General features: G+C 36.1%; 1 protein-coding gene across 2 annotated transcripts in view; it reads left to right on the top strand.

The window, feature by feature from the left end:
- The window catches only part of TTC29 (tetratricopeptide repeat domain 29), a 117,654-nt gene that overhangs the window by 37,637 nt on the left and 52,271 nt on the right, over window positions 1–27,746 (top strand). For both annotated transcript variants that reach the window (XM_042049983.1, XM_042049982.1), the window contains 3 exons: window positions 8,073–8,285; window positions 10,899–10,984; window positions 26,098–26,189. In XM_042049983.1, the coding sequence (XP_041905917.1) occupies window positions 8,073–8,285; window positions 10,899–10,984; window positions 26,098–26,189 (391 nt within the window). The remainder of the gene's footprint in view (window positions 1–8,072; window positions 8,286–10,898; window positions 10,985–26,097; window positions 26,190–27,746) is intronic.

Genomic DNA, 27,746 nt, shown 5'->3' with positions numbered 1-27,746 from the left:
AAAAGATCCTAAATTAGTTTCCATTCTTAGGAGTTCAGTGATTGTAAAGTTCATTTTCAAGTCATGAAACTACTGGAAAAAATGATTGCTGTCTACATTGAACTATGAAATCAAAATATTTTAGAAAAAACTTTTGCTGTGTGCTTGAATATAACGTGTAGCACTCAGGTGAACTGTTTATATAGACACTTCTGTACCAATCACATTCTAAATGTTTTTGGTATCAAATATTGGTCTGTTTGCTTTATGTGCATGTTCATAAGGCTATGACATTTAATGAAGAGATCTTTTTAAAGTATGGATAGCCATGAGTAAATTATACTGTGTTTGATCTGTGTTAAAGATTCAAAGTCCAAGATATTTGAATAGAACTTAGAATAAAAATGTAATTAGGTTACATCCCCAAAGTCTGATATATCTTTAAACAAGACTGCAAATGAAACTTTATTAAAACTTCAAATGAATTATTTCTTTGCTTTTTTAAATTCTTTTTCCCTCTCTTCTCTTTCATGTCTATTACTGACATTGCTGCTTGTATTTTACCTGTCTTTTCCAGGGTGTTTTAATTATTTACTGCTTAATGACTAGTACTGAGATGAAGCTGCCCTCTCACTCATGGTTTTTTTTTTTTCTTTGCTTCAAAGCTTTGAGAAGTCTTGGAATACTCTAGCTGGACCAGCAGTTGTCATCATAAACTTTCCTGGAGGCAGTGTTTCCTTTCAGTAATTGATAAAGGAGCCTGTTTCCAGAGGTGCCTATCCAGTGTCACTGGGAGCTGATGGAATTGCGTGTCCTCAGCCATTACCAATGATCTGTAGAAGCCATAGGTAAAGCAAACATGAAGCTGTTAATAAAAATATATGTTACTCTTCAGAGGATCATTCAGGTTGGTTGGGATCTTAGCAGGTCATTAGTCCAGCTGCTACTCAAAGTACACTTCTGAAGTGAATCATCTGCACCACAGAACAGCTCCAGTGCTGGAGCACTGCATCTGATAATAAATTTATTATTGGAACCTATGAAGAGTAAGGGGAACTGGGTAGAATCTGAACAAAATGTAAACACTGCCAAAAGAAGTATTTAAACCAAGGCAAGTATTTGACTTGACATAGCAAAAAAAGTAATTTAGTGAAACTAATCTGCTTCAGTGTCACTTTCTCCATTTAAAAGATAATGATTGTATTAATCTTTGAGGTTAAATATAACTTGTTTTCATTTAGTTCTATTGAATTTAAACTCTCAAGCCCTAAGAAACAGAGGTGCAAAAATATGTGCCATTCATCACTGAGTTTTCTGATGCCTTTTCTTTCTGCACCTATAGACATAGAAATATTTGTGGAACCTGAAATGGGAGCATCCCACTGAATGTGGGCCCACTCTCATCCAGAGCCTGGAGCCTTACAGTGTGAGCTTCCTGGATGCATTTTGCATCCTTGGTAGTCTTTGCATATGAAAGCACTTTGATGCTCTGCAAACGTGAAAGAAGGCTTGAATATTATTGTGAAGCAAGAATTCTATTCTCTCTAAAATGGGTGTGTGATCATTTAGCTAATGTTCAACATTGTTTGCAGTGTTGTCCTCTAGATTAAAATTGATGTATATCAAAAAGTGTTAATTTATATATAATCAAACAAATCAGAAGAAGGCATCTGACAAGTGCTGCTTTCATAAAATGTGTTAACCTAAAAAGATAAAGGAATTTTAATTGTAAACCAGAATTTTGTGTGTTGGTTCATTTGAATATGAATGTAAGACAGACAAGTTAGTGGAATTTTCACTTGGGGCCTGTGTGGTTGTCTTTTTTTTTTTTCTCTTGCTGGTCCCCAGTACCCCATTCCCAAAGCAGCTGTCATTTCAGCTGCCTGTGGGAAAACCCTCTTGTCTGCAGCTCAGTAGTGCTGGCAGCAGAAGGGGAAGGGATTAGAGAGCAGCCAGGCAACCAGAAAAGCCAGCATTATCCCTGCCTTGTGAGGTGTCTCTGGGAGAACCCTTTAAGCAACACGTTTTTAGAACACGTTTGACATCGCTGTGTGCTGGTGGTGTGATACAGCACGTGTGAACTGTCCTTCTGTGGATTCTGCAGTCTGCACTGCCCTCTAGGTTTGTATAGGTGTATTTTGAGTGCTTGAGCTTTAAGGCAAGTAATACAGGTCCTCAGAGGACAAGACTATATATGCTGTAATGCTCACTGGATTACTACAGTTATGATTTTCTTTCCAGACAACACACATTTGTTTAAGTAATGTAAACAGAAATAATGTACCATCCTCTAAACTGCAATACCAAGGACTAGCCTGGCAGTTCTTCACCCAGAGAAGGGAAGATAAAATATTGTCTGTTTGCGCTGCAGTCAGTCCACCAATGCTACATCTCAGGTTGTGTGAAGCTCAACTTTCCTTTTCTCTCTTCCTTTCTCCTTTGTGTCCTCAAGTGCTCTACTTCTCAGGCATGATTTCAGCTCACCTTAGGCAACTTGGACTCCAGGTAAGGTCTGCTGGTGCATTGTCAAACTGGAGAAATGGTCAGAATACCCTGTGGTGAGCCAGCATGGTCATTGCAACATTCTTATGAGCTGCTTATGTCGTTTGGTCAAGCTCATGGTGGAATCTTTCTGAAAAAAAAAAAAGCTTCTGTAAAGTAAATTAATATAAGGTTTTATCCATTATCTTTAAAATATTCGCTTTGATTGTTGTCTGATGGTTGGTTTTGTTTGAGATGGATCTTGCAGAGTTACGAAACCGCAAAATTTTATCTTAAATCCCTTCCGCAATTTTTTTCTTGTTTTTTCAGCAGGCACGTGAATTCAGGTTATTGCATGTGAGAGCTGTCCCAGTGGCTTCTTTACAGTTAATTTTACCTCAGGAGTCTGAGGTGGTTCAACTGTTTGATGAATGAGAGCCCTGTTTTATGTTTCTTGTGAACACACCTCTGTTAAACACTTTTGTAACAATCTCTGTAGATAGAAAACTGTAGCAGATTTAAGTATTTCAGCGTGAATAGTGCTGTCAAAATTGAATGTAGAAACTGAGCATAATACAAGTGGTTCAAGCAGTTAGACCAAACTGTAAGTATATATCTTTTGAAAGATAATAACATTTTTGGTTTTCGTTACCATTAACTGATGCTTCAACCAGATTTTGTGTTCTCATTGTATAGTGATGGCAAGAGATGCTCTTGATTAAAACATACCACAATAAAGTTTATTGTTCCTTTAGGTTGTTGTTTTTATCTACAGTGGAATATTTTCTGAAGCCCTGTACAACTGTTTGCAATTTAGAATTAAATGTGCTTTCTGCTTCTAGTGGTGCTGCTGAGGCAGGGTACCTAACAGACCTGTCACTTTTCTTGTGCAGTTGTTTCTGTGGCATTATTTTCATTGGCAAATATTCGAGCTGATAGAAAAGGAAATCATTAGGTGCTCTCAGTATTGCTGAGGCATGGAGCTAGAGCAGGTCAGTCACTGCATTTTGCAGATTGTGACATTTTAAATTACCTGTACACTACTGAAAGCAATCTGTGGACCTAATTAACACCTCACCTAATTAAAGTCAGGACTGTATGTAGAGAATTCTAGATAGTTTAGCACTGCCTTTATTTATTAAATACCACACTATTCAAATTTGAGTTGCTAATTTCAATATTGAAAACTTCAGGTTTGTGTGCTGTTTTCTTAAGTGGGAGTAACTTTTTTTTTTCTCCTTCAAGTAATCAATGCACTGCTGAATGAGTTCATTTTAATGCACTCAATCATGCCTCTAATGTTTGTAGCTTACGGGCGCAAGCATCAGTAATGCAGGAATGTTATATGGCTTTAGTTTGGGCCATTTCATAAAATATTCATGGAATCAAAAATGTGCATCAAAATAGCGGCTGGGAGAATTACATTTATGTGCCTGCTTTTATGGCAGCTTCACATTTAAACCCATTTGTGTTAATATCTAGTCAATCTTTCTACTTAAAAAAAAAGGCAAAATAGTAGTCTCCATATATACCCTTTTTCGTTTGATATCTATTTTGATATAAAAAATCTGTGGTTTTGGATTGGGTTTTAAGAAGGAGAATTATAAAGGAACTTTTAGATGATCTAAAAACATTTCTCTTCAGTATTTAAAAAATTACATTGAATTATTTTCCTTGAATGAAAATATTTATTTTTTTTACTTTGAAGCAACTGAGTGAAAACTATAGCAAAAATCTTTGTGTCAGAATAATGTCTTATATTCAAATGTAATTGTTTAAAACTGATTTTCTACTCCCAAAATTATATTGTGGCAATGTTTGCCTCCCGTATTTAAGACTAAACTCTTGATGATAGGATTTCTTTTGTTATGCCCCAAGTTATATTAAACTATAAAAAATTATGAAAGTGTAAAATTTTAGTAGTGGTAGTACATGTGTTGTAAGAGTTGCCATTCTGGTTTTTGATTCCTTTTATAAGAAGGAAAAAGTGACATCGGAGATTCTCCAACTCAATTTGGTATCCACTGAGAGAAATTCTGCATGGCGGTGTGAGAATAATATGCAATTGCTATTAATGTTGCCAACTGAAAATAGCTTTACTGCTTTGTGTAACATTCTGCAATTTTTCAAACATGGATTTCCTAGAAACACCTTCTGGATTTTCTCTTTGAATTCCTAGACCTATAAAAATACATTTCTGCAAACTATTTCAAGTGATTTTGTTACTCCATTGTTTTTCCTCTCATTTTGCTTTTTTTGGTCTTTTGGTTTTTTTCAGTTCATAATAAAAGTAATTTAAAACTCTGCCTTGTCACATCCTAAGTGAGATAAAAATGCTCTTATTCTCAGAAATGTTCTGCAATTGGCTAATTACTTTCTTTTAATGTTTTTCAAGATTTTTAGATGGCATTCTATGTATGTCTGCAGCCAACACTTGCAGTAGTTCCATGTTTAAAAATTAGAGTGCACTGGCCAGATCAGTTCTAGCTGAACTGACTCATGACATGGCATAAACTCGCCAGTGGCCTGAAAAGATTATTTTCCCACAACATTTGAGTTTCACGTAAGCATTATGGATTAAATAAATATGTCATTTGCCAGTGGCAACATGAGATTTCAGGTTATTTTAATGGAAGAATAAATTCCAAAGTCTAAAACGTTTTACCTTCTGTGAATTTGAGAAGTGTCCACATAGCCAGTTTTATTTGGGAGAGTCTTCAGTGAGCACATTCCCAGCCATGTAAGGGCTTTCATGTCAGGAATTCTATCTCTTCCTTATTTAGGAAACTAGCAGGTATTTTGCCTTTTTGTTCAGCACTTTCTATTTAGTGTTTCTGTGAGCAGATTGTTTCACTTTTCACTTCATAATCTTTCTTGGTAATTCAGTGAAGCCAAATGTAGTATAGATTCATTTGAATATTACCAAAAAAATCATATTTCTTTCATATTTTGAAGCTTGGTGTAGATGGATTGTTTCCTAAGAGGTATCATTGAGATCTGGCAAAAGGAGCGTCAGGTCACAGCTCTTATGGTTTGGCCTGCTCTTGAGGACTGTGGGGTACATGGAATGCATGAGTTCGATTTCTAGTCTGACAGAAACTTTCTCAAGGGGATACTGCAAGAGGGGAAGCTTGGGTAAGAATCACCATACCTGATAGTTCTAACAACCTGAACAATAATTCTTAAGAATGCAAGTATTATTTACCTAAATGATGGGTCCTCTTAAGAGATCACGTTAGAGTGTCTTAGGAGAAACTCAGATACGGTGTTCAGCTTCAAGGTGATACCACTCATTTGTTTGCTGCTTCCCATTCCTACTAAAAGTTTTTGAGAAACACATGAATCAAATTCTATTAAAGAATCCATTACTCGTGGAGTGTATCCCGATGACTCAAGTGTATGACTGTACCCTTTCAAAAGAACAGTATATCTATTAATGAACTTTGGGGAGAATTCCAAGGAGGAGTCTGTATGTGTTTATGAGAATCCGAGTGAACAAAATGCTGGATCTACCTATTAGCATTAAATTTTAACTCAACTTTCAATCATTTGTCACAAAGCCAACCTGATCTTCTCCAATATCTTAAATCTGCATTTAGCAACTTGGATAACTGGAATTCTGTTGACTGCTGAGTTGACTGTGCCTTAAGAAGTTATCTGGCCTGGACAGACAAAAACTCGAATTGGAAGCCTCTTGAGAATGGACAAGGGTTTTCATCTGGCTTTAGCTAGTCTACATCTCTATTTTCTGTACTATCAGGGAGCCTGTAAACAGCTTGTACTGGTTGTGATAATTTCCCTGTGCCTTTCTATTTGTGCAGTCTGATGTCAAGTATGGGACATTTTGGAAAGATTGTGTAGAACTTTTCCTGTTTTGCCAGTGTTTTGGACCGTCTCTCCAATACCTGTCCCTAGCTAGAATGGAACTGAGTAAAGCCTGGTATCTCTCCTTCCACCTGGCACTGCACTCTTCAGCACCTGTTGTCTCCTTGGGGACTCTTACACAAATTGTAGGCTGTAGAGCCATAAAATTATTTGTCTGTGACACTCATTTAATTCATTGTGTCTTTGAAAGAGGAGTTTCTTGTTACTTGTCAGTTTTAGTTGAACTCGTTTTAATCATCAGAGAAGCTTAATATGAAAATAAATTTAATTCTAATACAGATGAGTTATGTTTTATATTGCAAAGTTGAAAGCATGGTTATAAAGGGGTAACATATGCAAAAGACAAATCTAAATTGAGTTAATAAGAGAAATCTGTCATAGCTGTTCTGCTGCCTCTAGGTTGGCTGGAGGCCTGGGGAAAATAACCTCATTTTCTCCAGGAATGCTTAAAGAGGATCCTTCTCCAAGCTTTTCTCCCTTCCTTTCCTACAGCTGGGAAACAACTTTTCTCCTTCCGGGTTCTTTTTGAAGTTTGAATGCAGCACTGAAAAAAAAGACTGCAAAACAGCAATAGTTCCTTTTAAATCACCTCTCAGAAGAGGTGTAAACTACAAACACTTCTAAGTGAATTTGTTGTATGGTTTATTTCAGCTTTTAATAGAAATAGTAGTTGATATATTGACGATCTATGGGACAAGATTCCTCCATCACACACACACACAAACTTATAAAGGCAAGGTCACGTTCACAGTTCTCCCTGCTGCAGAATAGTCTTTGCTAAACAAGACACTGTGACCAGAATGCTTTTTTTAAACTTTTTTTTTAATGTAAATAGTCTTATCTTACCTGCTTCCCAGCAGTTTTTCTGTACCCATTAAGTATAAGAAAAAGCTTTTCTGTTCTTTCCAAGAGCTTTGAATTTCCACTGTCAGCAGGTATGGAAATCTCCTAGATTGAATTGTATGCACAGAGATAAATCCAGCTGAAGGTAGAGGGAAAACTACTTGCTTGTGAAAATGAATTGAATTCTATCTTCAAACTTTCCTTTGCCTTAAAGATGTTTGAGTAACTTACATTTGAAGGCCTTGGAGTATATTACTTCAGGCTCAATAATTAACCTATCAATGGTTAATGCCCTTGCAGTAAATGTACTAGATAAACTCACCAGAGTTGGCCTTGCAATAACTGTTGAATAAATTACTTTGCATGATAATTCTTTTTTTCAGCAATTAAATGGTTTGAATGAAGATTTTTATTTTTTCTCCACAGCTTTGATACCTTTATTCTCCACATTTCAAATCTTTCAGCACAGGTTTTCATTATGGAAAAAGAAACTTGAGGAACAGTTTCAGTTGTGATTATTTATGCATAGGTGTGATTTTGATGTATGAGAATCACAAAGGCTTTATGAATCTAGAATAAATTTATTTTCTAGAAGATCCTGACTTTGCATCCATGAAATCACACCCGTTCAACATTGTGAATTTACAAAGGAAAGCTAATTTTAAATGTGATAAATTTAAATTAGAGCATTGCTGGGTGCTGTGAGATTTGGCAGTATTTTCCAGCGATCTGTGAGTTATGAATTGAAGAGTCTTGAAACATCTGTGGAATGTTTGGCTGCAACTTACTTTTAACAATAAAATTATTATAGACTACGAACTTTTACAATTTTTTTTTGACTGCACGTTTGATCGTTGATTTTAATTACAAATGATGTTTTTCAGGTCACATCATGAAAGCTGCTGAGCATTTTGAAACATTTTATCAGCTAACAGAGGGCACACCATGGAAGGATGAGACAGGCTGTGCTTACACTTCACTGGCATGTCAGCATCTCTGGAGAATTTATACATTGCTAGCAGACAAAATGCTCGAAAATAAAGAACACCAAGAGGCCATCAAAACACTAATAAAAGCTTTAAAGATGGCAAAAGAAGGTAGGTGGAAAATAAAGCTTTCCCATTCCTTCGTTTGATGTGTGGGCCATGATTTTCCCATGAGTAAAGTAGACAGTGTCAAGGGTTTGACTGGGTGATTGTTTCCTATGAAACTCCAACACAAATACTGTCAATACACTTGTAGATCTCACTAAAGCAGAAATGCCTTCTTGCTGACAGCAAAGAAACTTTTAGGTTCCTCAAAGCTTTATCTCCCAAAAAAACCTTCACAACCTTGTGGGAATAATAATATAAAATTGTGAACCCCTAATCAGAAAGTGAGGTCACTGATGGAAGCTTAGGTCACTGATTTTAATTGGCTGGTCACTGTTGATTTGGCAGTTTTTGACTGATTTTATCTCCTGGAAAAAAGTTACCTTTTCACTCTACATAGTTATTTAATACTCGAAAAATACAGGTTTTTGTCATAAGCAGCAAAATTTTCTATCTTAATACACATAAATGCTTTGAAACCTAAAGTAAAAAACTACAGAATTGCAGAACAGCAGAGGTAGGCAGAAAGACCTCTGGAAATCATAAGGTTGTCCTGAGCAGGCTGCCCTGGACTAAATCCAGTCAAGTTTTTAGTATTTCCACAGGTGGAGCCTCCATAACTGCCCTGGAAAAGATTTACCACTGTTCAAGCACCCTCACAATGAAGAAGGGTTTTATTTAAATACATAATAATTCAATATTTATCAGTACATACATTAGGGGGTTTTAATTTAATAATGTATGCGGAATATTAATCTGTGACCTGGTCTTTGAGTAGTAGTTGCAATAGATAAACCATCAAAAATGGCAAAAAAATTGAAATATTTTCCAAATTTTAAAATAAGTTTTTGTGACAAATAATGTTATGACTCTACAGGTCATAATACAAGCTTGTAGTGTTTTCTACAGCTATTGTCTATAATATATGCTTAAATCACAGCTACACTTAAACTTCTCCTCTTAATATTTAGTGTAGTAACTAGAAGGACTGCTGATGAAGTTTCCTATCAATGTCTTCTTATTGCTGGATATTAAAGGATTGTCAGACTGGATCTGATGTCTTTCCAAAACTTTTTTGACCAGGCAGATGTTCTGGTTCCCTTATTTCAAATCAATCACTTTCACATCTTCCTGAGGCATGTATCACATATCACTATGCACAATACATGTGCTGTTGTTCTCTTTAAATTTAAGCTTTAGGAACTTCTGAGGAGTTCTCCAGTCCTCGTTCCAGAGCCATACTGGCTACTGGATGTTATCTGTTATGTCCATTCTGTCCTTCTGGACCATCATCTATGTTTATGTATTTTATGTATTAGGATTAGATATTACCCACTTCAGACTGTCAAAATCTTCTTGAGGAAGAAAGTTCTCTATGTCCCGAGCAACTTTTAACTTATTATTCTTCTGTGAAACTGTATTTCTGTATCCTTTTGTCTTATTAACCCTTTTAAGGGATATTGAATATTGGAAAAGACCATCAGGCTTTTTGAGTTTTTGAGGCTTTTAATAATTTTAAGGAGCATATTAAGTGCTATAGATAGAGCACTGCTATGGTATCAGCAATTATTATAATTCAAAGACTTTCAGAACTAGGTGTAGGCTTCTGTGTATTTGGACAGAAAGAATTAGTCTGACAACTGCAAGCAGATAATCTCCCTTTTCATTTCAACTACATTTATTTATGCATTTTACAAAATATCTTGATATGCAGTTATGCTTCAGGTTGATTGTGTTGGAGCAGATTGATATTGAGCAACAGAAAGATTGGATTTTTGGCTATTTTTAATTTAATTTCATCTACAGGGGTTGGGGTTTTTTTGGCTACTCATGTTCTGTAGGGAAATTTTTGAATATAGTCTGATACTTTAAGAAGTTACACAATTATTTTATATTTATTTTGGTATCAAATAATCGATTTTCTGTTGAGGGAGCCATGCAAAAGGACCAGCAAGCAGTGTTTGTTAGACCAGTATCTATCAGTGAAATAAAACCTGGCATGGGAAAATGTGATGCACCTTAGTTAGCAACAGCCTATACAGAATTTTCTGTAAGTACTGTTTGCAAGTGTAAATTACCCATTTTTTTAGCTATTTTAGCCTACAGTAGCTTGTAAAACAGGAGAATAAGAAAGATGAAACTGGTCAACTGGTTCTCTCAGTATTTCACTAAGATTCACATTAGCAAAATGTGTGAGTCAAGATGTATCTTGTGTTTATATATTAAGGTTTATTACCTATTTGTAGCCACTTTTATTTTATATTGAGTATATAGAGAGACTACTATAATTTTCTAATGTGAAGATACTAGGACCATTATTAAACAATTAATAACTGAGAACCTTACACATGTTAGTTTGATTGTACTTCATTACTGAAAGGTATTTTCTCTGATTTTGCTGAAACTTCCTTGGTGAACTTTGCTAGAATCTATAGCCTCTATTTTTAATTACCACTACATGTTTTTTGAAAGAGATATACAGCAGGGGTAAGGAGAAGAAAAAAAATTACTACAGTATTTTAACATCTGTATGTTATTTAAGCACCTGCAAGAGCTGTCTGTACCGATGTCATTTTTTTCAGATCATGCTGGTAACTCTACCTTTAACCCTTTCTTTAGGAGGTGATATGAAGATGCAAGGAGAAGCAGCCTATTGCTTAAGTCTAGCATACCATTTTTCTGGAGAACATGAGACAGCATTAGCAGTAAGTTTATTCTTTGCTTTAGCTTTCTCAGTGCCTTTCTCTGCCTCCTCGGCATCTTAGGCATTTGCAGAGTGGAAAAACTTGGAGAGACTTGGCTCATGGGCCTTTTATAGCTGTATCTAGTTCTGTAGGCAGGGATCCATGTGGCTCAAGCAGTTGTGGTTCCAATAAATTCCAGAACTGATGTAGTCCAGGTTTCCATGCTTGGATCTGTAGAAACAATGTAAATTGACAGTTCAGGTTATATGTGACTGGCTTTCCTTTTCCTGTACATGTGCATATACAAAATAGTCTCTATTTAGTTAGGGTTTTGTATAAAACACCAGTTTTACAAATTAGTTTGGTAAAGTGTATTTGTAAGCAGCAATGAAAAATATATCAGTTCACACATTGAGATTGTTAGAAAATCAGTAAGTTAGAAGAAATATTAATTACTTCTGAAAAGCTCTAATGCTGATGCTGTGGACACTTGAGTTCAAACTCCTCCTCTGATGTTTCCCTTGAGCCTTAATAATTCTAAGACAGGGAGAGTTGTACATGTGAAATTGTAGTGTAGAAGGAGGGTTTCCCTACTTCCTTATAGGTCAGCATGAGAGGAAAGATAAGCAGCAACTTGATTCTTTTGTGCCAGTCATCAGTCACAATCCTCCATGATTCTCCTAAAAATGTTCTGTGGAAAACAAATTTGTATATATTTTTCATGATTATTGCAATTAATCAGGTGGATAATTACTCTTTCTTTTTGTTCTTTTAACTGCAGAATGATTCAGTATTCTATTAATGAACTTGTTTTATGGAGGTCATTTGTTATGGTGCTTTTTGTTTTGGTGGCTTTTGTTTTGTTTGTTTTTTTCAGAAACAGACTAATAGAAATCCCAGAATAAATTCATATATTTCAGTATTACCTGCTTGGCTTCTGCTGTGTAGGAGAGGTTCTAGATTTCTGTCTTGTAATGTCCTTTTACAGGCTTTTTTTTTCATTTATGTTATGATTTTTTTAGATGTTATCGACCACCTTTATACATAATTTTCAATGCTGAAAGTCCTATCTTCTGCATAAATCAACTGAATCCTGGAAAGGTGGAGCCTGTTCTCAATGAATTGCAGTTAAAGCCTGTAGCTGAATGTGAAAATATTTCAAAACTAAAAAGCTCCATATAACTTTATAAAATTGTACCTAATAGTTGCAGCAGCAACAAGAATATGATATTTGATCTCTTCCAGGAAAACAGTATGATAGATTAGATGAGAATTTTTCCTACTTCAAGTTTACCTGCCATTGGTTTTTTTGCCTGACAAGTGTGCTGGCATTCTTACCCGAGCAACTTTTCTCATGCTCTCAGAATCTTAAGTTTATACTGTGTAAATTCTGAAGAGCAACAAGATAAACAAATGTGCTAAATAAAGAAGCCTGCATGCATGCTTAATCTCTCCAGAATATACAAAGGATCAAACTGCCCTTGAAAGTGTCAAAAATATTAGTTGTCCTGGCATTGTTTCCTCAGGATCAATTTTGCCTACATTTTTTAGCTATTCCTTTCCCTTCATTGCTCTCCCATGTCTCCTGTCAAAAAGTTACAGCAGTCATTTGGAAGTTGCATTTCTTTTTGTTGCATGCAGATTTTTTTTTTTTTAAGGAAGCTTCTGAAACCCTGAATTTTGTAATGGACTACTATTAATTTTAAGTATATAATAGGTTGTGTCTAATGTTTTTAGTCCTAAAAAAACACCTGACAGTTAAGGGAAGCAATGTGCAAGGGCAAAAACAAAGGATACCTTGTGTTAAGATTATAAAATGTTATTTTAACAGTAATGGAAATACCACTACTTTTCAGTGTTAATAATACAGTGGCATATTCTAGTATAATGGCATTACCAATAATATTACATGATAAACTTTTTAAGTACTTTTATTCAAAAAATATAGTGTGTTCCATGGGACAAAGAAAAGGGCATACAGTTCTAGCTCCTTTTGTCCTTTACAGTGATCAATATAAACAGCAGTAAAATATCAGTGGTTGACAGTACTGTTGAGCAGAAGTTGTCTTCACTCTCCAGTTGGAAATCATTGCCTAAAATTTACCCTTCTGTTCTCAGTTTAATGGTCTCTGTATCCAAGGGGAGCTCAGATGCTTACGGAGATGAAATCATTGCCTCCTGTTCCCAAGGGCCCACTGGTTATCATTACACATAACATGCAGACAATACTGCTAGGAGCCAGTTTGCCTCATGGTAATATGTAGTTCATCACCAGCTTCTGTAGCATGCTAAAGAGGTCTTGCCACACAGCTTGGGACTATTCGGATGTAGACTCAGGGGTCTCAGCAGTTATTTCCCTGCTTTGCATCAGTTTTCATCTTCTTTATCCCTTTGTGCTGTGGTCCACCTCAGGCAGTCTCCTTCTAGGGGAATCTGAAAGGAGCAGCTGTTATAGGCACCATTTCCTCCAATTGTTGCCACTTGGTTCCTTTTGCTCTTTAGCCTCCCCCAACATGCACACACAGTATCATGCATATGAACTTGTTTCTTCTCTTTCATCTATGTCTTCTAGCAGGGCAGAGAAGCATATGTTCAAAATAGTCATTATCTGATGCAGTAATTAAAGATTGAAATGATTAAGCTGCAGCCTATTCTATAAAAAAATGCAGTTGCTTTGTATCGAATGGGCTGGTTTTGTTAGAGAAGGGTTTTTATTTGCTAGGGACTTGGTGTTTAACATGACTTGATTTGGTGTATAATCTGTATAAATTAGTTTAATTTGATCTGATATATATGATTGATTTCAGTGGAGCTACTCAGATGTAAAAATATAAGTATGTGCAAGTTTAAAAGCCTGAGAACTAATTACATTCAATAGCAGTGGGATATGTTCATAGTATTTTTCATATCATCTGGTTTGTAATCGAGCCTAATGTTTTTTCCACGAAATATTAATAGTTCACATTATATAGATTTCATGTTAAACATTATTGATTTTGTCATGGAGAGTTCTCTATCTAGGCTAATTTTAAAGTAAAAGTTACTGTTTACTTTTTTTTTCCTCAGACTCATTATGCAAGCAGAGTATTAAGTGAAACATTTCTGTGTCATTAGAAATCTTGCATAAGCTTGATGTGGGGATTTATTGGGGTTTTTTCTTAGACCAGGCTTTCAAGAATGCTTCAAAGTGTAGGGTATCATGGATTTTTTCTCTTTCAACTAGATTTGCATCCCAAGTCATTAGGAAAATTCCAGTCCTCATTCCTCATCTAAGTGCTACGGTTTTTTCTAAGTTCCTTTATTTTGGATATTGAATCCTGCGTTTCAGATATGTTACATATTTAAATAAAAGAGGCAGTATTCATGAGTACTGAGACTCATGCGAAGCTAAATGTGGTAATTTATGACATAATGCTATCTGCATGAATTGTCAGAATTATGATACATAAGCCACAGGCATAAAATTAACAAGAAAATTTATGAACTTGCAAAGACATCTTCACATTCAAAATGACCCTATTGAAGCAATCAGAAGTATTAATGACCATAAACTTAATTTCTGAAAAAGTCTATGTCAAAACAACTGGAAATTTTGTCTCCTCCCATGCAGCTGGGGAGAATATGAGTGTATCTGGGGTGCAGATATTCTGTATTTGGTATGTACAGCATATTTTATCTGATTACATCTATTATATATAATTATAAGGATTATGCCCATATGGATGGATGGATGGATTTGGTGAATCAAGGAGGATCTTAGCAAGTAAAAGAACTCCAAAAGGTAGAATAAATGGTATCCTTTTTTCTCCCAAACATTGGGTAAGGTGGTTGAGAAGAATGAGCGTGTGGAGTTAGAAGGCCGAACTTCAAGTCAGTGGAGTCCGAGTAGACCACTGAGTCTAGGTTTAAGCTTTCATTATTGTTACCACAAAAAACCCCTCTCAAATGGAGACTCACAATACATATTCAAAGATAGTATTCAATGGAAATTATTTCAAACTTCCTTCTTTTAAATCATCCATATTGTCCTTTATTCAACTCTAAGTGATATTTAGCCATTAGTAATGAAGTGTAACATTTTCAGCTTAGCAAATGGCATCACATGCTTGGAAAAACATCATAGCATACCAGTTTAAGAAGAGGTCTCATCATTCCTAGAGGCTCCACTTTCATTAAAGTGATTTTTAAACTGTTTTTAAAACTGTATTCATATAGGAATGTAGTGGGGTTTATATCTGAAGAATAAAAACCCAAAACTTTGAGCCTTCTTAGAAGGTAGGCACTTCTGATTGATCTTGACACTGACAATAGATTATGTACAGAGAAAGGAGTGGCTCAATTTTGAAACTGATTAAATTTCTTGTTCCTGAAGGATCCAACTGCTGCTAGAAGAAGCAGTGAAGTGCTGGTGAAGATAATACAAACAAAATTATCTGAGAGAATTATTATTGGGAGTGAACTTTGTCCTGACAAAATATACTGACTCAAATGCTGAGGGAATTAAGAAATTAACTTTATTTGTGTTGAGAATACTAAAAAAGACCTGGAACTTCAGGAAAGAGATGAATGTCTGATCATTCAACTAATTTTTTTGTTGTTAATTTAGCACTTAATTCTTAACGTGGAAGACAGTTCTAACATTTTATTTGGAGATGAAAATTAACAGTCTCTTAGTGAAGGAAGGATTTCTTCTGTTGGTTTAATGTAGATAAGATTTTTCCTATCTTAACCAGTTTCTTGAAAACCTGGGAAAAAAAATGTTCTGATTATCCCTGAGACGCAGCAATGCTACTTTCCTTCAATACTTTTCCATGCACCACACAGATTTGCACCTTGGTGTTATGGTGTCCACTACACTTGCCTTGAAACATGGTGTCATTTTCCTTTTCAATCTGTGGTTCAAATTGCATTTTGCTTGGTTAGTGGCAGCACAAAAACTCCCTTCAGCAATGTGGATTTTTTGTCAAAATAAATGTGCCACAAGAACGTCCTCTGTAAGAAAACTCTCTCAAATGCAGTACTGCTGCAGAATTACAGTAGTCTAGCTTTACAAAAATTATAGACCATGAGAAACAAAAAATATTAAATACATAAAAAATCTATTACCTGGTGATAAGAAATTCATATCACATTTCCATGTTTTCCCACAGCAACAATGAAAATAAATGGCAAGTTGCTGATATTGACCTTACTCTTCAGGAGTCTCATCCCACAAGAACGGCTACCAAAACACCATGAATGGCTGGATTTCTATTTCATCCATTACAATTTTCAGTTTACTCATTCATACACCCCAAAAGAGTAGGACAACTGCAGTGAGTTGAAGGTTTGAGTGCACAATCCATTAGATAAAACTATAGCACCTTTCCAGAATTCTAGTTATCTGACCACTGGTGTTCTCAGGAACCTGAGTACAAGTTGGTGACAAAAAGTTTAAAACCTCAATTTTGAGGGCTATGCCTGGAGGACATTGATTCTTTGTTTCTAGTTCTGAAACAGCATGAAAGTTGCTAGGTTTAGATATAAGGTTATGTAACCTTACTTAAAATATATATATTAAGCATCCTGTATTTAGAAGTTGTGCTATTTAACATATCAAATGTGGTTTCCCAAACTTCAAAATCTATTTCTGGTAATATTTTGACCCTATTTAAAAATGATAAATTTTATTATTTTATTGTTATTAATTTTTTTTTATTGCCTTACACACACATGCAGACACACACACAGACCCACTTTCTGTATGAGTATGGAGAAGTACTGGAGGGGAGTGCAGGGCAGCACTAGTAAAAGTATATTTACATCATAAGAGATATTCGAAGATCAAGAGAATCCTTTGTATAACTCTGAATTATTTCTGTGAAATTGTTGCTAACTGTTAAGTTTGAAGTTAAAAGAAGGAAACTGCCCTTACTGGGGGTTTGCTCAGCTCTAATATCTTGAAAAAATGAGGACAAAGCCATAAAAATTCCTTAAACTGCTCTGCTAGGGAATAAAAATATCTTTACATCTGGTTTTCACAAGGCATGGAGGGCAGAGCACTTGGCAGTCATGGAGCCTCAGCTCAGATCCCACCTTTTTGGTGTTGCTGCTGGGATGAAGCAGCCTTGTGTGTTCTCTGCTGGTGTAGCCAGTGCAGGTGGCTCTTCCTTGTGCTTTCCCAGGTTGGGAGAGAGATTATGGACACAGACAAGGTCTGCTTAGGGGAAAGAAGGTTACAATTAGTCCCCTTGCCCCAACTGAGAGTTCTAATCTCCAATAACTGTCTTCTGTCAGTAACAAGATGTGATTTAGGCATTTTCTCTGTACTCTATTGAAACTTTTTTTAGAGTAGCTAATAAAAAAATTCTCCTTTTCTTTCCCCCCCCCCGCCCCTTTTTATTTTCCTTTTTTTTTTTTTTTTAAACCCCTGCCAATGCGAAGTTTCCCCTCATTTCATTCCCACACTGGATTTCTAGCTTAGGTGTGCTATACCTCAGGATCTAAAAGCTGTACATAATTGAGGGAAAGGGATAGCTACAGCATGTCTAAGTCCATAGCTTATCTTATCTGATAACAGTAACATACAAGATCCTAGGAACTGCCAGCCCATTAGTGTACATTCATTTGTGAAACTGCACATTCTATACCCAGGGCTGTAGCAAATGGCTGAAAAACTGCAAGAAATTTTTCTAATTCTGTTAGATAATCTCCTTACAGAAGTCAGACTCTTAATGTGTTGTGAGAAAGGAAACATTTGTACCCACACTGTACAAATTCAGGAATTTCCGTACTTAAATGCAAATGTATTCATAATCTGGGAGGTTTTGTTTTCCATTGTATAGTTAATTCTAATGAACAGATGATAAAAAGAAATTCTGTAAAGCAAGGCCTTTAAAATTAGATTGGTTTCTCAAATTGGTATAGTTCAAGCTACAGCAATTCACTTATTAAATATGTTTTTGAATTTCAATTCAGTTATTCTCAATGACTTCAGGGGGACAAGTCATATACTCAGGTGTAGGCAGATGCTTAACAACTTTGCTTGATCAGAACCATCGATGGCTAAATTGGAAAATAAGTCTTGATTCAGGCATTAGATCTTGAGGAATTTAAAATTTATCCTTTGATAGATAAATAACCTGAGAAGTTAAAACACTGACGCATGCCAGTGTAAAACCTAGAGCTTGGTGCCTCCTTGCTAAAAGCAATTTGTTTTGCTGTTTTGCTTTCAGCTTATGTATTATTTCAGAGCTGATCAAAAGAATTGGTAGCAAAGTGTGAAATAAATTGGACTTCTAAATAAATCGATTTCACATTCCTTGCTGCTTTAAATGATTTTAGTAATATTAATATTTAAAATATTTCTGTCTGAAATCTTTTTATGACTACATATACCAGTAAAGGTCCCCATTTCATTCAGCTGTTCTTCATAGTAGTATATTACACAATAAACATTGTGTAATATACTACTATCTTTTAGCACTGAAATGGATGCAGAAGATCTCAAGTGTCTATTTGCATCTAAATGACTCAAGTTTTATTCAGTCAATAAGAGTCTATTAATCCTTTTACTGCATTACATGGGTTAAAACTTGAAGAATATAAGGTTTTCAGCTGAAGGAGATCTCTTCCTTAACTTTTATCTTGGTTTGCAGAAAAGTAATGTTTTTTAACTAACATTAATTGGTTTTATACTTTCCTACTTTATCTCTGCAGTTTTTACCATTGTTATGCAAATTTTAACTGTTTGTTTGCTTGCTTGCTTGCTTTTAGCTAGGAAAACTTTGTGTAGTTAAAAATATCTGTTCAAGATATTAGTAAGCATGAAGCAGAATATTTATAGGTGATTTGTCTAAGAAGTAATGGGAATTTAAGCATGCACATATTTATATTATGGTATTATTGTCTTAGCAGCCAACAGTGATCTGACAGCCAGGTACATTCATGCAGACACAGCAATCTGATAAAAGCAGTCCAAACATCTGGATCACAGTGCTGCTATACAAGAACATTTCTTAACAATTCACATTATTGCACTTACCCCAATTTCCAGTCCTGTCCACCCTTTTCTCCTGTTTCTTCCCCCGGCTCTGCATTTGTCTTTTATGTACTTGCTGAATCTCATTTTTCCTTTACAAGTCACCTCCATCTGCTTATATGTCAGAGTGGCCCTTGGCCACACATCACATAGAGGAATTCTCAAGATGAAGGGCTGTATTCACATCACTACTTCTGTCTCAGCACTGTTTCATGCTTGTCACTGCTCAGCACTCAGCGCCACACTGCCTTGTTTTGTCAATAACCATTTATTTGTTGCTGGAATAGTAGCAACCATTACATCTGACCTCCCTGTTTCATCAATTATGAATAGATTATTGGATGTGAACATCTGCAAAAGCTTGCTGTTGAACTTACCTCCTGGCTGGGATTAGATAAAGTATTAAACTGTTGTTTATTGTCAGGCCAAAACTCTACTGGGAAGCCAGGGAATTCCAGGACTAGCAGATTCCCATCAGCAAGCACCAAAAATTGTTTAGTATTGCCACTGTTTCCCATAAGATCGTAGCCATTTATTATTTACACTTATTACTAGTTGTTATAACATACTTGATAAAAGCTCTTGGCAGGCACAGTGTTTCCAGCTATTGTCACATCTGTCAGGATGGAAAGGATACATAAACTGTTTTTTCCTCTTATATTGCTGTTAAAGGGTAACAGATGAAGCTTCTTCACTCCAGACTGTTAAGCCATGCTTTATTTTGAAGAAATATGTCAACAATGACTGGCTTGGAAAACATTACATTCCTGTCCTAAATATAGATTGCAATAACCTTTACTTCTGCAGTGGAAATCTCAAATTGTACTATAATAGCAAATGAAAATACTTGGATTTGATGTTTGCGTCGTTTTTTGCTCTGAAGGACCTGGATGACTTTTAAAAAATTTTTCAAATATGAATAAATAATAAAACCATTTATGAGGTATAGGAAATAAGGAAATTGTTACTTCGTTCCTGCAAAGTTGTTGTGTAAAGAATCAGAATTAATATAATTATTAGTGGCACAGAAGGCCAGAATTAACGACAGTAATGAAGAAATAAAAGTTAACATTTATTCAATCATCTGTATATTTCATCTCTTTTAAAATTTCTGTGCAGCAAAACGAAGCATACAGGGTGAACTCCTGACCTTCTGGAAGCCAACAGAAGTTTGAAATTACTCTGGGGAAAGGAACTTTTTCAATTAGCTACTTGTATTTACATATCACCCATTCAGAATCAAAGCAAAATGTACATACCCTGAGTATTATACAAAGCAGACAAGACTTGATGCAGGCAAAAAGCCTTAGGCCTGATCTTGATAGACTGTTAAGGAATGAGTGAAATGTTTGTCTTCCCTCCTTTAATCCTTCAAGCAGATGCCGACACAAGTAACCTGAAGTGTCTATTGCTGAGTGTTTGTAGAGCATAAGGGTAAATGCTGCACTTGATAGCCCAGTAGATCAGGGGAGGAGGAGTGTGGATTGGATTCGTTGCCCACAAGGGAGAGTGGGAGCCAAGCAGCACCTCAGTGATAGCCATGTCCTAGCTCTGGAAAGTCTTCAACAAGGGTGTTCCACTTTGACATTTGACTTGGACGGACTTCTGGGTGGATTCTTCTACTTCCCTCGCCTGTCCCTGATCCCCTTGCTCTAAGATGTGTGTTTATGCTATGCATTATCCAAATAAAGTCCCTGGAATAGGAGTTCTGGAACAGACCAGTTTGGCCAATTCCAGACAAATTCTTTCTGTCTCTGTAGGAAGATTGACAGCATTTGTGGATTTCTGGTTATTTATCCAAAACTAGTCCAGTGTAAGTGGATATGGCTAAGGGCAAGGAGTAACATTCACAGGATTGAGTTGGTGAATTTGAATTGTGAGTAAAAAGGGAGAAGTAACAGTTCAGGCAAATCAGGGAGTGCTGCCTCTTTCCTGGGCATGGCACCCAGTTTCTGTATCCCTGAACTGTGAGCCTGCAGGTGGAATGCTGTGCAGCTTCTACCCTGGATGCTCACTGTGCCTGAGCACATTCAGCATTTAACAAGGTGTGGCCTGCCATTCAGTTGATACTAGTGTATAGTATTCCTGGGATCAATGAGCTCTGCTCATTGTGATCAATACACTACATGGACAATACAATCTTCTTTTTGCTGTCCAACCTCTCTCATGCTAGGTTTTGGCAAAAATAAGAATACATCTGGGTTTGTATTATGAAATTTTTCTTTGATCTTACTCAGGATGGCCACAGGTATGTAACCACTCAAATTATGATAATAAAGGCTGCACTTTTTTGTAATTTTTAAATATGCATTTCTGGGGCAGCTATTGGGTGAGTTCATTGAACTGCAAAGTGCCAATGCATACCATACTGATGTCTCTTATTTTCACTGGCCTATATCAAAGTGATCCTTTAGCAACCATCAGAACTATGTGGTTTTTTCTGAAAGTATTTAAGGGCTACTAAGTGGTATGAAGCCAGTAGTCTCACTTGATTGCATTCTGTCTACCAACACCTATTGTTGGTTTCAGAAAAATACTGTCAGATGCTGCGAGCCAGGCTGGGCCTTAGCCTGCCACTGCAGTGCCTGTCAGGAATCATTAGCTACTGATCTCTTTGACTAATGGTCCAGTTGATTGTTTGATTCATGTTCAAGATCTGTAAATGAAGCAGAAGCATCTTTCCTGCTCACCAGCTGTGAAATGGCTAAACACAGCTAGATTTGCAGAAATCAAAATAAATGTATTTCCTATAAAGTTTGGCAACAATATCAAATCTAAAGCTGAGAACAGAACTATGTTTTTGTGGTTTTTAAAGTTACAGTATTATAAATCAACATTATCTCATCATGTGCTTGTCAGAGAAATGTATTTTACCAAAACAGTGAAATGCTGGTAGTAACATTAATCTTGTGTTGAGTTGGATAGATGTTCTTTATTCAACATAAATTCGTACTTTCAATATTTGCTCTTTTGTCCATTATCCCCAGATGTATCAGTGTTCAGCAGAGCCTCTGTGCTTTTGTCTGAGTCCTGTGTATGCTAAGGGGGTGTGTGTGCGTGTTTTTATGCACATATAAAAAAATTACAGGTGTGACAACAATAAAAAATAAAGAGTGGGGTTTTGGATAGAGGGGGTTCTTGGGGGAGGAGCTCCTGTATCTGTTTTATATTAATGGAATAACCCCTGGAGGTTCAGCCTGGCGTAATGCTGAGATAACTGAGAAGTAAATCTGGGCCTGAGATCTCACTAATATTTTTCTTGGAAAATGAGGTAAATATGAAATTCACCTCCAGCTAGAGAATTAGTGTGAGAGCCATACCACAAATAGGCTTTAGTTTGTGGATTTAAGCAGAGCTTAATACTTTATTTTTACACTGTAATTGTAGACACCACAGACTTACAAAGACACAGAGAGAGAGCTGATTTTGTGAATGGATGCTCCCACAGGATCTATCCTGTGGTCTGTTACATGGAAGATAAAGTTGAAGTCCACCTTAAACTTCTACCTTCCCACATTCTGCACGAAGGAGGAAAATTTATTTAAACCCATTGTTCATTTCTGTATTAGACTTTGACTTTCATGTTATTTGGTTTTTTTAAACCAGTGTTTCCACAGACCCAGAGAAGTAGAAAGTTTGAGACAGTCGGTGTGCTCAGTCACATTGGTCCAAAAACTAATCTGTGACCAGAATCAGTGTGGTTTTTATAATTGCTGTGTTGTTAAACTTAGGTTACATTTTTTATATAGATTATTAATATAAAAATATTATATATTTTTATATAGTACATTAATCTACTCTGTTCAACCTCATATACAACAATCTTTTCCCACTAGTTGCTAGTAGTATCAAACTGTCTTTGGAACAATACAGAAATTTTATAATGGAGTCTAGTATGATCAAGACAAATCTATTGCAACAGCTTCCTTCCTCAGAATTCTTTGTACAAAGTTAATTCTGAAATAAAAAACAAACAAAACAAAATGTAAAGGAAAAGAAAAAGACATTTTGCCCCTTCAGTAAGTCTAAATCTCTGGAAATTTTGTCTAACCTTTGAGAAGGAAATTTAGCTAAATTTCTATGATACCCGAACTCTCTGGTTTTAATGTACATTACCAGTATAGATTCTTACATATTCCCATTCAATATGTCTTTACACACTGTTGTATGTTTTTATTAACATTTCCTGAACATGAAGAAAATTACTAAGATGACATTTTCAAACACAATGTTTGCTATAAAATACTGCAGCAGAAGAATCTTACCTTAATAAGATGGTTTTTCTTTTGTTGTCTGAATTTTTGCCATCCACTAAAACTGCACATTTGTGTAGGAGTTTTCAGCATTAATTATTAATTATTTCACCTCTTCCTTGGATGTCATTTTCCCCTGCACAGAATGGCCAAAATAGATATATATAAAATACCCATTTCTGGCTATGCTTCTGTCTAAAGGTGAACTTTCATTGGGAGCCTATAAATTTCATTAGATCCAAATGATATGTGTTGCCAATATTTATCCACTTCTCAGAGAGCTGGTAGATGACTGGCACAGCCCTGCCCACTCAATACTCTCTGCCACATATATGTCTTTTCCTACGTGGTATCCACAGGAAGCCAGTTAGATGGACTGGTTGTTCCTATCCCATAAAAATAAACAGGAATATTTGCACACCTATTTGTTGGTTTTAGGCTTTTTACAGATTCTGGCAGATATCACTGTGTTGATTTGACTTGATTTTCCAGCATGCAAACTTTGTAATATTTTTGTTTTAAATAAATATAAAAAATGTGCTGTAATTGCAAGAGACTGGGTGAAATCCTATAATTCTTTTGTGTTTAACCATCATTTTAGCCTGCCCTATCTGTTTCTCTTCTTCTAACCTGAAATGGTCCTGAAATGTTTCTATCTTGAATGTTGAAGGTCAGGCATACACCATGGGAGAAGAGACCTTTCTTCACTTCTTTCGCATAAATGGGTACTGGGAAGTTGTGGCATCCAGGGGCACTACACAGCTCCTTTCCATCAAGCTCTTGTGTCCCTTTCTGTGTCCCTATGTATTACCTGAAGCTGGAGGAGTCATTTAAAATGCAGACATAAAGAGTACATTTTCTATGCTAATTTATCATGATTTCCTCCCTTTCATGTAGATGATTTAATTAATGTTATTTCCTCATTATTTAGAATGAAATATCTGATTTGTGTAGAGTAGTAGCAACCTGGGACCAAAATGAGCACTTTTCATCAATATGAATGAGTGGCTTTATTCATTTACTTCCTTCTTTCTTGCAGCTGTTGCAGTGATGCAGTGAACCAACTTTTTACTTCAGTTATGCTGTGTATGATTGTTCCTTGGACTTATCTCTATTTTTTAGGCTTTGTGATATCTTTAATAGAAAAATAAAATGTATAGTAGCCAAAGCCTTAGGTTCCTAAGTAACCTTTCTGTGCTAGACAGTAATGACTACAGGCCCTATGTCCAAGTTTAATATTGTAGAGGCCAGTGTAAAGTAGGAGTGATTTCAGTCCAGCACATGATATTTTTGACACCTTCTGACACTCTAAAAGCAGGTTTTCTAATATGGACACAATGATTACAACAAATGCTGTAGGTCTCCTGAGTTAAATGCAATAATAAGAATTACTTCTTGGACACCTGTCTGTGTTCCTGCTACCATCCTGGATTATTAGAAGGATGTACTGCAGGCATTGACAACATCGAGTATGTATTCACTTTAGGGAGAGTTCTGAACTGATGTGACAACTTCCTAACTGAGGTGCCTTTGTACTCTTTCTGTCACACCTAATGCATTGATAAATCAATTGGCAATGACCTGCAAGGATAGAATGCAACATTAGAACAGAGCTGATAAGAAAGTACTTGAAGGATGATGAATAGGACAGTGCACATTAATAAATGCCATTTTTTGTGCATACAGAGTTTATGTAGCTAAAAATTACCATCCATGTCCGGGGTTACTGCTGCATGTAGTAAAACTCTTTCAAGAACCAGGACATCTGAGTGGTGGAAACAGCAATACAAATGGTGACACCCACAGCATTAGCACACACAGGTTGTCTTCTTCTGAACCATGCACTTTGCCAGGGACAGGGGATGCACTCTTAATAGAAAATGTCCAATCTTTTACCTCAGTATAAATAGGCATCCTGGGGCATGCAGGATACTGTCATATGTCCCTGGGCATCTCCCATCCCCCTTCAGAGCTGGTAAATGACATTCACTACTGCTTTCTTGGAAATGTGCAAAAAGGATTTCCATAGAGGGTCTTTGGAGATTTCCTGTTTTCTCATGTGTGTAATAGATTGGGTCAAGCAACAAAGAGGAGGGATGAAAGAATAAGATTTAATTTTATATGCACTCTCCTGTCATCGCCATTGAAAAAAAAAAATGGATGAAAAGAGAAATTCTGCAATACAGGTGATGTCAGTGTTAAATTAAATTAAGATCATATGTTTTTATGCAGCAGCTGTAAGCCTTTAGTTATGGGAGGGTTCATAATAGTAGAGTAGATTCCAAGCTAATGTTAACAAACTGCTTGTGTATGAATAATCAGAAAAATACCAGCATTATCTACAGGACTTTAAGACAACATAGATTAAATGTATAACCTGTAATTTATTCAATTTTGGGGCATCTGGGTTGTACTAAGATAAATTGTGACAGGTTAAAGAAAGAAAGATAATATTGAGTTGTACTTCAGCATATCATTCTAAAACACTATGAATGCAAAGGATACCATCTAAAGTTATTGATTATCAGAAACTCATAAAAGCACAGGCTCTTAAAATCTTTTAAATTATGGATAAGGAAATTTATACTGCAAATCAGGGAGTACCTCTTTGGTTTTTGCAAATTGCCAAAATACAGAGATATAATTGCAAGTTACATCTTTTTGATTTGTAATTATTTTGTAGTTTCAAACAACTCTAAATAATTACCAAAGCCCTAGTCCCATTATGGCTCATTAGAGAACAGTTGTAGAAGTGGGAAAGCTTTAATTTTGTCTTCTGTGTGGACAGAGAGATTGGGAGAGGAATAAAAAGTGGAAATTCCTTTTGGGATATTTACCGGTTTTATCTTCCTGCTTCACAGATTTTGAAGACTTCTGTAGAAATCTTCACAAGCCTTTGTGATTCTGGTGGCCTGGGCAGAGCATATGCAGCTGTAGCCAAGATCCTGGCAAGGTAGGTTAGCACATCCTTGTCTGTCAGTGGAGATTCACTCAGCTGTGAAAGACTTAAATTGTTAGAGGTCTGTCGCTTCCCATTACTGACTGCTTAAATTTTAAGCAGTGCCCTTCTTGCAGTAAGTGACCCTTTCATTGGAAGTTATTTTAAACTGTTACACGTTTTTTAAAGTGTATGGTCCCAGTGTTTCTTTACCTGTAAACTATAATACGTCCTTTTTCTTCCACATTTTGAGGGCTTTTTAAGTTGTTGGGGTTTTTTTTGTTTGTTTGTTTGAGAGGGGGACCTTACCTTACCAGAAAATAGAAATGCAGGCCTATTTTCCAGGTTTAAAAAAGAGAGAAAACCTGGAAGAATGTAGCAGGCTTCACTAGGTGTCTCAGTGTAATATTTTCTGAACGTTAAGCTTCCATTTATTACACTCACTTCTGTGGAGACATTTCTGGTTTGTGCATGTGTAACTAGGTACAAATTCGTTGCAAATATGATGTTTGTGTTTGATATTTTTGTTTCAGCATCTTCCTCCAGGTGAATTCGTTCAGATACAAATAATTTTGACATAAATTAGTCTAATGAAATTATCGTATGAGGTAGGGAAAAAAGAGATTAAAGTGAAGATTGCAGCTTATTCTTGATTTATCCTATGTTTGAAGACCTCAGTGCATATGATGCATGATAGAGCTTGGCAATTGTTTATGGAGAGGGACTTGTCACCAGGCTTATTTCAGTGTGCAGAGCAAATTCTCCTCTTTGAGTCAGATCCCTTGTCTCTTGGCCTTATCAGAGCACATAGGGATCAGCCACAACCACAGTCCTCTTCTGATGCATAATTCATGTCTACGTGTACTCTGAGCATCCTAAGTAAGGACATGGGATAAGATATTTAAAAAGACACAGAACAGATGAAGAATACCAGGTCCCAGTCTTAAAACTCTCTTAAGCCTAACCAAGAAAGATTTGGTAGCTAAAACACCAGCTGTTACAATGAGTGGTTCCGCAATGAGTAAAAAGTTTTCTGAGCTCTCAGTAGCATTCATGAGCTCCTTGTATTCACAAAAAGCAGAAGTCTGGGTAGAGGCTGGGTTAAGATAGTCAAGAGAACATCCCTGGTAAACCATGTATATTAATTTCCTTTCTGTGATTTAGGCATTCTGGAATGAGGGCACATATATTTATTTACTCAAAAGTTGCAGATTTTGAGATCTTTCTGAAGTCAATTTGCTAAACCCTTCATCTGAAAGACTATGCCAATGCAATTCTTTTCTTAAAAGCAGACCTAAGGAAGGAGTGGCTAGTGATTTTCTTCTGCATCAAATCTGTACTCCACACCTTCTGGGAGCAGTCTTCAGCTATCCAGGAATTCACAGTCCCACTGCTTTCCAGTTGTTGCAGTTTGAAAAAGAAGGAAAACAGTAGTGAGGAGCAGTGGGAGCAGATACTAAGAGCAGTAAAACTCCCCAGTTTAGTATTTAAGGCATTCTCATAGAAGGGGAACATTCTGATTGATTCAGGTGAAGGAGGAATTCAGTCTCATATACAGGATCAGGGATTTAA

This window comes from Corvus kubaryi, unplaced genomic scaffold (genome assembly GCF_017639235.1).
Source record: "Corvus kubaryi isolate FWS band 111438036 unplaced genomic scaffold, C.kubaryi_AGA036_p1.0 71, whole genome shotgun sequence".
Taxonomy (NCBI): Eukaryota; Metazoa; Chordata; class Aves; order Passeriformes; family Corvidae; genus Corvus; species Corvus kubaryi.
Note: the sequence above shows the minus strand (reverse complement) of the source record. Positions and strands in the feature narration are given on the sequence as shown.